This window comes from Delphinapterus leucas, chromosome 7 (assembly GCF_059928025.1).
Source record: "Delphinapterus leucas isolate spDelLeu-1000000601 "Yukka" chromosome 7, BTC_Dleu_Yukka2, whole genome shotgun sequence".
In the NCBI taxonomy this organism is placed as follows: domain Eukaryota; kingdom Metazoa; phylum Chordata; class Mammalia; order Artiodactyla; family Monodontidae; genus Delphinapterus; species Delphinapterus leucas.
Window position 1 is genome coordinate 48,519,972 of NC_143135.1, and position 8,885 is coordinate 48,528,856.

Genomic DNA, 8,885 nt, shown 5'->3' on the forward strand with positions numbered 1-8,885 from the left:
AGTTGTACATGGATGGGGAAGTGGTCAGGGTGTTTCCTCTCTGGCGAGGACATGATGCCAAGGTTTTGAGGTACTTCTTATGCCTTTCGAGGGTGAGGGGACATGAAGCCTGGGGGAACGTTGGGGCTTTCCTCCTCCAGACTCCTACAGGAAGAAGCACCGTGGGCCCAGGATGGCTGGGGGAGCAGCAGCTTATGTTTATTGTCAGATCTTGGGGGCCTGGCCCCCTGCATCTCTCGCCTCAGCTTCATTCGTCGTCGCTGTCGAACTCCGAGGACAGACCCTGCAGCAGGGGCAGGGACATGGAGTGCCGCTCGGGGTCCCCAGGGCCCCCACCCTGGGCTCCTGGTGCGGGGCTTCGGGGGCTGAAGAGCCAATTCTCTGCCAGGGTTGGGGATAGCCACAGCTTGACTCATGCCCTTGTCTTTCTGCCGCCCTGGTCCCTCCCTCTGGTCTTCTGTGCTGTACCCACCCCCTCACCAGGACCATGCTTCCATCTCGCCCTGCCCTGGCTCCCTCACTCCATCCCCCTCACCAGGGTCCAGTGTGGAGTTATGGGTGCCCCACACACTCCTGGGCTCTACACCCCACGCCCTTTCCCTCCACCTTATCCCATCCCTCTCATCTTCATTTCCCCTAGCAGTACCTGACAGCATCTGGGGCCCCCTTCGGAAGGGGTTTCGGCCCTTGTAGGAGAATCTGGGTGGTCTGCCCTCTGGCCCTTCCTGGGGAGGTGGTGAAGGTGGGGCTGGGCCAGGTGAGGGCACATCAGCAGCTTCGGGGACATCGGCAGGGGCTGACATGGGGGCCGGAGGTGGCATGATGCTGAGGTCGGGTCTGACCCAACTGGCCCCATGGGGCAGTGGGTCTTTGATCAGGGGCTTCTGTGGTCCCAGCACTCCCTTGGGCTGCAGTGAAAACTTGAGGCAGGAGAAGGCAATAGGCAGTGACCGCTGTAACCGGAGCAGTTGGGGCTCCCGGGCTGTAGGCAGCAGCCCCAGCTGTAGCCAGGAACAGGAGAAGACCTGGTAGATTACGTAGATGCTGTGGGTGCTTCGGAGCCAGGGAAGAGTCTGCTGTAAGCTCACCTGCCCTGGTGGCAGCAGCAGGAAGGCCATCTTCTTGCGCAGGCCACCCATATGTAAGCGGATCCGGCAGGGCTGCCCATCCAACAGTCGCATTTCTTCATAGGCTGTCTCTGCCCGGCCGTTTGGTGAGTATTCTCTAGTGCAGTGGGCAAAGGCACCTTCAGAGCCTGCCTGCTCCAGGAGGTTCGGTAGTGGCCCCACTGGTTGTAGTGCCCGCCGGCCCTGCCGACCTGGCAGAGCCAGGCGGGTGTGGGCTGGGCGGGACTGTTTCACTAGCACACCCAGTAGGTCAAAGCAGGCTGCATCCGACAGGAAAGGTACTGCCACTACATTGGGCCCAAAGCGCTCCTCTGTAACCTGCAGGTGGCCAGTTTATAGGTCAGGGACTGAGTTAGGGTCAGAGTTAGGAGTTACCTGGTAGCCTACTCTAGCTTGACCCTCCCACTGTCAGTGCACACTGTGCTCACACTGTTGTGCTTCCTGCTTGTCTCCCAGTCCCCTCTAGCTAAACCTGAATCTCTACTATGTGCCAGACTCTGCTAGATACTGGGAATGCATTAAAAACTGAGACTTTGTTCTTGTCCTGATATAGCTCAGAGAGCAAGCTGTGGAGCAGATGAGATGTGATTTAACAGCCTTTGTCTTTGATAGAAGAGGATCAAGGATAGTTTCTAGGTGGTAATGCTTTAACTTTGAAGGAATTAGCCAGGTAGGAGAATGGTCAATCCAGGCAGAGGGAACAGCCAGTGAAAAAACTTGAACTTACAAACTAAGAGGGGCATAGTCAGGAAAGTATACTTTCATATTACTTAAGTGTAGGGTGTGGAGAGGGACAAGCACACAGGAGCTTGATTATTCAAGGCCTTGTGTGTGTGCTAAGTGATGGGACTTTTATCCTGAGGACAGTGGGAAGCCACTTGAAGGGTTCTGGTTAGGAGGGGCACAATTCAGATAGGCATTTTAGAAAGTTAATTTTGAATAGGAAGGCATAAAATAAAGAGAGAGAGAAAAAGTCAGTTAAGAATATTGTAAAATTCCAGGCAAGACATGGTGAGGCCCTGAACTAAAATAATGGGGGAAGGTATTTAGGTTATAGAATTAGTAGAACTCGGTCACTTAAGGGTTGTGGGAAAAGGCATCCTCAAGGATTAGGGTTACATGGGTGATGTCATTAACCAAGAGTGGTTACACAGAAATAGGTTTGGAAGTCCACACCGCGTCTATAACATCTTAGTATACACCTTCTGCCCGAGCTTCAGAGGGTAGTTCTCTTAGGGATTTGAGGCCTCATCTTTGTAATGCTAGTTCCAGTAGGCTTTCACAGATTACAGTTCCTCTTGGTTTGGTCCTTCTGGCCTTTTTGTGCTGGGTAACCCAGTTCTGGAAAATTTAATTTCATGACCAACTGGGAAGCCCTGTAAGATCCTCTCTAGTAATTGTACTTAGTTATGATCTTGACTCATCCAAGATATTGTTGACTGAGACTTCTGGCTCTGTGTTTTGCTAAGGAGCATACACAGTTCCCTCTTTGGGCCCCTTTCACGTTAGAGTCCTATTCTTAAAATGCTGTGTGCTCTACTTCCCTCCGCCAGACCCCCAATCCCATGTGTCTGTGCCCCTGCTGATGGCATTGCCCACTTTACTGGCTTTCTTGTAGAATTTACCAATGGTCCCTTAAGGTTGATCTGCTTTTTGCTACGTAAAGCTGTTTTGGAAGTGCTGCCCCTCAGCGTAAGGGGGGCATAGCTAGTTGTGTCTGGACTTTACACAAGCTGAGATAGCTTGTCACTACTGTCTTGTCACCTAGCTAAGGAAATAACTGGTGCTCTTTGTTGATCTGCATGGAAGAATTTCCTATCATTCCTTCTCCTTTGTTTCACTAAGATATGGGACATTTAACTTTTGGGTGGGGGCATAGGTCTGAAGAACAGGACCCTGAGAAGAACAGTTGGATTTCCAGGGGTGAGAGCAGAGCAATGGTGGGTTAGCATTTTTGTATAGAATGCTCTGCCTCATGACAGTGAAAGCATAATCATCAAATATAACCTCAGAATCCCAGCCTAGCTGCTCCTTTGGTGCCTAGGATTCTGCACAAATGAGACGAATTGGAATGTCTCCAGGAGAGGTCCCTCTAACAGGAGTGTGATGTTTCTTATGGTCTAAATTTCTGCTAAAAGGTGATTAAGCTGGAAACTCTCTTTCAGAATATAGACATGAATTTGCCATGGAAGTTTATTAGGCCCTTATTCTTACCCTGAGGGCCCCAGTGGTTATCCTAAAGCAGGAAAAATAAAGCACTCAACTCTATGCTAGGGTGAACGTGTTCTTGGCAGTCACCATTTGAGACCACGACCTGCTTCCACTGCACTTCTGGGTAGAATTTCTGAGGACTTAGAGGCCTGCAAATTCAGCTCTCCCCGGGGCAGCCCAGGAAAGTGATGGTGGAAGATTATCTTCCTGGAGGTACCTTGGCGGGTTTGAATTCTGAATAGGGAGCCCTTGAGCCACATTCTGTTTTTCTACAAAGTGCCCAGTAAATCAGCAGTTCCGGAAGAGGAAACCAGGTTACTCAAAGGTATCCTACTTCTTGAACTTGTCACATACTACCAGTGATTTATCCTGAATGTCCCTACCCTGACTTTCCTGGCAATTTTCCATTTAAATAGGACAGGGAGTTTTTCTGATACTCAGAGATGGTGTAGCTTTTTAATAGTTAAAGACCCCATTTACTTCACCCTAATTCTGATTGATCTAGTCCAGGACCAACCTCTAACGCTGCTGAGACTAGTTGCTCTCATTCTTGGGAGGACCTTGGCTCTTCTCTTTCTGCTTCCTTGGGAAGCTGACCTTTGTGGTGAGCTGCTACTCCATTGCAGATGGGAGCTACATGCCATTAAGGCTGCTTTGAGTTTGGTAGGCACTGCTTTAAGATGATTGTTTTAAACTTGGTGGGCTGCTTCCTGCAAATGCTTTAAATTCACTCTCCTTCAGATAGCCTGACCAGAACCTGATCCCTAAATTCTCTAATATCAGAAATTAGTGTCCATCTAGATTTTGTGGGATTTTCTGGACACCAGCAACTCAGAGCTGAGATCTGCCTGCTCCTGGAAATCTGTATATTTGGCTCAAAACCCAAATTTCTCATTCTGTGGAAGTTAAGCTGGAGGGAATATCTGTGAAGAGGTCAAAGGTAAAGTTCAGGTTCTTTAGAAAACGTAAAAGGCCTTTCACCGTCAGCCCCTATACCTCTTCTTCCTCATTTTCACCACTAATTCTTTGAACCCTGTTCTAGAGGACTATTTGTAGTTCACTAATTTACATTTTTCTTTCTTTCTCTCTTGGCTTTTGCATATATTCTGCCTTTAACTAGTACACTGTTCACTCACACACACACCCCGCCCCTTGCTCATTAGGTGTTTATTAAGCACCCTTTATGTGCCAGGTATTCCTCTTCCCTCCATGTGAATAACTCCTATATGCCAAGCTAGAAAGTACTCACTCCAGGAAGCCTTCCTGACCTCCTAAGTCTACCCCTGACTTAGCACTTCTCTTTTCTGCTCTCATAGCTCCCTATCCATTGTCTTTCAAGGAACCTTTCTTACTGTTTTTGCAATTGTAATTAAATTGGACACTCTGTGCAAAGCACTTAATGCAGTGCCTCACACATAAGCCAGCACTGAGTAAATGTTAGTTATTATTGTCTTTAGGCTTCCAACTCCTTCCAACTTATAAACTGCTCAGACCCATCTAGGTCCCACTTCGTTACTTCCTCTTTAGCCCTCTTTACTTACCTACCTTATCTTTGATGAGGGTCCAGGTAGCATCAGCTTCATCCAGTGTCAGCAGGTGAGGGGTACCAACCAACATGATGGAGTGTGGGAGGGGTTAGGTAGGGCAGTAGCTGCTGCAGAAACTCCAAGCTGCCCATGGAGGTGAGGCCCCAGGCCCTGGACTCTGACCTACTACAGCATGAGGTCATAGAGGTCCTGCCGGGTGTTGGGGCCTTGGGTGGGGAGAGGGCAGTCGCTTTCATAACCTCACTGTACCCACCACCTGAGTCCATACTCTTTAGTCACCTATTCATTCTCCTGCTTTAGGGGAGGTAGATGCAGGTTTCCATTAGGGTGTGTTTGTATATGTCTGTATGTGTGTGTATATGTGTGTGTGTGTGTGTGTGTGTGTGTGTGTGTGTAGTTCTTTGTCTGAGTTCTTTAAGGAAACAGTATCAGGCCTTTCCTCCTTAAAGCAATTTGCTATGCTATCTTGTCAGTTGCAGATGACTTCTTTGTGAGGTTGGATTGGGGTCCTGAAGGACATGGGAGAAGCATAGATCAGGACTTAAATTGAGAACAAAGCAGTGGCGCTCAACCTCGGCCATACTTTGGAATTACCTGGAAGCTTTAAAAATTACTGGTACTTGGGTCCTACTCCCAGAAATTCTGGTTTAATTGGTCTGGAGAATGCCTGGGCATCAGGATTTCTAAAAGCTCCCCAGGCAATTCTCATGTACAGCCTAGGTTGAAACTCATTATTAATGAGTGGGTTACAGTTGCAGTGAGAACCAGGTGTGTGTAGGAGGGTGCCATGCTGAGTGGTGACAATGTGGAGGATAAGAATCGAATTGGGATAATGTTGCCTTAGTAACTGGAGAGAACTTTCAGGAAGCCAAAATTACCCAGCTAAATTTAAGGAAATTTTTCTTCATCCTCTACTTCCTTTCCAAGGCTGCTTTGTATCTAGTGGGTACTCTTCCTTTATGGCCCTAATCTATGTGTGGCTTTCACTTGCGTCTCCATCCAGAGATCTCAACCTGGTGTTTTGCTGGAGAAGAGTGGTTTTTCCTTGGAGAAGAACCACTCTAGAGAGTCCTTCTAGTAGCTGCTTTCCCACTACACTCCTGTGTGCCCACCAAGACTCCTTGTGTGTGTGGGGAGCATCCTCCCCTATCCTTGCCCAGCATGTGGAGTTATCCCACAAAGTGGGCCATTGTCTGAGGTGACATGAGCATGAAGCACTGGGAAGGGTCCTACCGTGGTGGGAGAGAGTGTTACCAAGAAAAGTTTCTTCAAGGAGAGGTGACTGGCCCCAGGAGAGGGCTGGTCTTCCTAGAGAGCTGAGAGTTTGGGTATCAGGTCTTTGAGCAAAGGTTTGGCAAGTGAGCATGGGCCTGTGCTCCAGGAGAGGAATTAATATTCAAATATTTGTTGAAATTGAATGTGTTAGGGGCTATTCCAAACACTTTGAATGCATTATCTTAGTTAATCCTTTTAGTAACTTCTTGAAGTAGGAACTATCATTTCCCCATTTTACAAGTGAATTAACAGGCTCAGAGAGGTTAAATAAACTAGTGCAAGGCATACAGTGAGTTAATGGAGGATCTGGGATTCACATCTGTGTCTGCCTGATTCCAGCTTTAACCATTAACCAGTAGTTCCTTTTGGTGAAGGGAGAGATCAACACGTTCCTTCTGCTCGCCTGAGTGTGGTGGGAGGGGTGTGTGCCAGGTGGAAGTACAACGTGATGTGGTGACAAGGAAATGGGCAGGATGAGAGAAGAGCTGCAACAGACCAAACCGGAAACCCCGACCTTCCTGTTACGTGAAACCAAGTCTCTTCCTCCTATTGCCCCTTTAGCGCATTTTTTGTTATTGTTGACAAGGAGAGGTCACCTGGTAAAGTATAACTGGCACCTCTGTTCCCTCAGAAAGGAATTCTGAGTGAGGTAGACAGAGACAAGGACAAGAGACACAGACATGGGGCAAAACTGACCAACAGTGCAAGGAGACAGATGCAGAGGGACAGAGACGTTGAGACAGAGTGATGCACTTCTGTATCCTGAAGGGGGTCCAGAATGAGAAGGGGGTGGTTGAAATAGGGGTGCAAGGATGATGAGCTGTTGGTGAAATCAGATGAGGCTCTCTTTCAGATTTTTGTTCATAGAGGGAGCTTGGAGGGGAAATTGGGTGCTGTTGAACTCCTCGACCAGAAGCCCATACCTCTGTCTTCTGTCTTTTGTGGTCTGAATACCATGATTCTCTAGGCTCCCTAAATTCCATCCTGCCCTTCTCTAAGTAAGTCCGTCTTTCCTTTCAGCTCACAGAGTCTGAGACTGAAATTTGATGAAGGAAAGCACATGACAGCTGAGTTCTAGGTGGAGCTGATGAGCCCAAGGCCTGGGCTCTTTGGGCCATATCCTGTTCATGGGTTTTGCCACCATGGTAGCACGTTCTGGCGTCTCCCTGGGAAAAAAGGCACAGCTTATCAGCATATCTGAGGAGTGACCAGAGTGGAGAGCACAGGGAAACAAACAGGTAGGGGCTGTTATCCGGAGAACATGCTGCTCTCTGCAAGAGCCTCCAGGGCAGTACAGAATGGTTTGGATAGCAAAGACCTCAGAGTGATCAAGAGCCCTAACAAGTCTCTTCACTTCTCTCAGGCTACAGGGATAATCCTATAGGTCCCTAATCGCTTATTTGAAACCTTTTGGGATGGATGTGTTTTGGAATTCAGAATTTTTCAGATTTTAGAAAGGGAATATTGTGCCTTTATGATATATAAAGGAATACCCCAGTGAGATTGAGGGCGGTGCCCTGTCATCAAACCCATCAATATTTCTGTAGCTAAATGTATGAATATTCACACTAAGTGAGATAAATAGTATAAATATGATCATGACGGGTCAGGCCAGATTTTGGGTCAAAGTTATGAAAAAACTATTGTTTCTTCAGAGATGTTTTATTTTGTAATTATAGGTAAGGGATTATGGGCTTATAATTGTTCTCAGGTGGTAGTGAGGAGTAAGCGTGCCGGAAAAGCCTTCTGAACACACTGCATGCTAAGGTATGTATGCGATCTCAATCCAAAACAAAAGGTAAATGTCTGCGTGGGTGGACTTTTGGCTTAGCAGTGAACAAGGTACAGCTTTGGACTCAGCTGCCTTGGGAGTTGTGCACAACCATGGAGTGAAGGTGCCTTAGCAGAGAGGCTTCCTGTGGTGGGAGGGAGACAACTCACCGCTTTTGAACATCGGCTGCACATGATTTCCCTTTTCACGTACCAGAGGAAAGACAAAAAATGGTGTGTGTGACACATGACTGTCACGCATTTCTTTATAATAATGTTGTAATAAGTATCTTACTGCATACATCTTTGTTCACATCTCTGTTTTGTCAGGATAGATTTATTGAGGAGGAATCACTAAGAGAAGGATGTGTACATCTTAAAGACTCATGACCCATTAGGATTAGAATTTTGTCACAATTATCTGTAAAATCATTGCCTGGAGGGCTTTTTAACTTAGAACTTCATGAAAAAAGATTAGCCTTGAGAATGACTGCGCCCACACTTGGGTTGAGGAGAACCGTAGATTTCCTCCTCATCCACTTGGCTTCAGCATTAACACCTCTGAAAATCACACTGAGCTCCTGGGCTATCTCTTTAGTTCCTTGTTAATGAGGACCTGGTGAGACCCCACGTGGCTCTGGAGATGGCATCACTTGCTTTTTCGGATCTGCAGCCCTCCTGTGTGATATCCCATGGTGCTTGGTCCAGCCGTCTGAGTGGTCCAGATTGTACTGGGCTTCAGGTCTTAATGGTCTTCAGGTCTTAATGGCTAACCCTAATACCCACGGTTATGATGGTTTTCCCAGAGAGCTTGGGTCTGCCTGTGCAGCCCATAGCTTTCTCTGACCTCATAACAGTGATTCCCTGCCTTTTGTCTGATAATATTCTCATTCTGGATTTTATGCTGGCATGAAAGATTTTTTTGTGCAATGTCCTTGCAGTGTGGAGTCTTTTA

General features: G+C 47.5%; 1 protein-coding gene across 1 annotated transcript; it reads right to left on the reverse strand.

Annotated features, from left to right (window-relative positions):
- Positions 1-174: 174 nt before the first annotated feature.
- Positions 175-4,955, reverse strand: C7H11orf42 (chromosome 7 C11orf42 homolog). The gene is made up of 3 exons (XM_022563260.3): positions 4,884-4,955; positions 647-1,445; positions 175-381 (listed from the first exon to the last, which is right to left on the reverse strand). The coding sequence occupies exons 1-3, from the start codon at positions 4,953-4,955 to the stop codon at positions 248-250; spliced, it is 1,005 nt and encodes a 334-aa protein (XP_022418968.1). The 3' UTR covers positions 175-247.
- Positions 4,956-8,885: the final 3,930 nt, after the last annotated feature.

Coding starts and splice junctions, on each gene's coding strand:
- C7H11orf42 (XM_022563260.3), bottom strand. CDS start 4,955: ATGTTGGTTGGTACCCCTCACCTGCTGACACTGGATGAAGCTGATGCT. Junction 1,446..4,883: donor GGACCCTCATCAAAGATAAG/GTAGGTAAGTAA, acceptor GGCCACCTGCAG/GTTACAGAGGAGCGCTTTGG. Junction 382..646: donor GGGGCCCCAGATGCTGTCAG/GTACTGCTAGGG, acceptor CAACCCTGGCAG/AGAATTGGCTCTTCAGCCCC.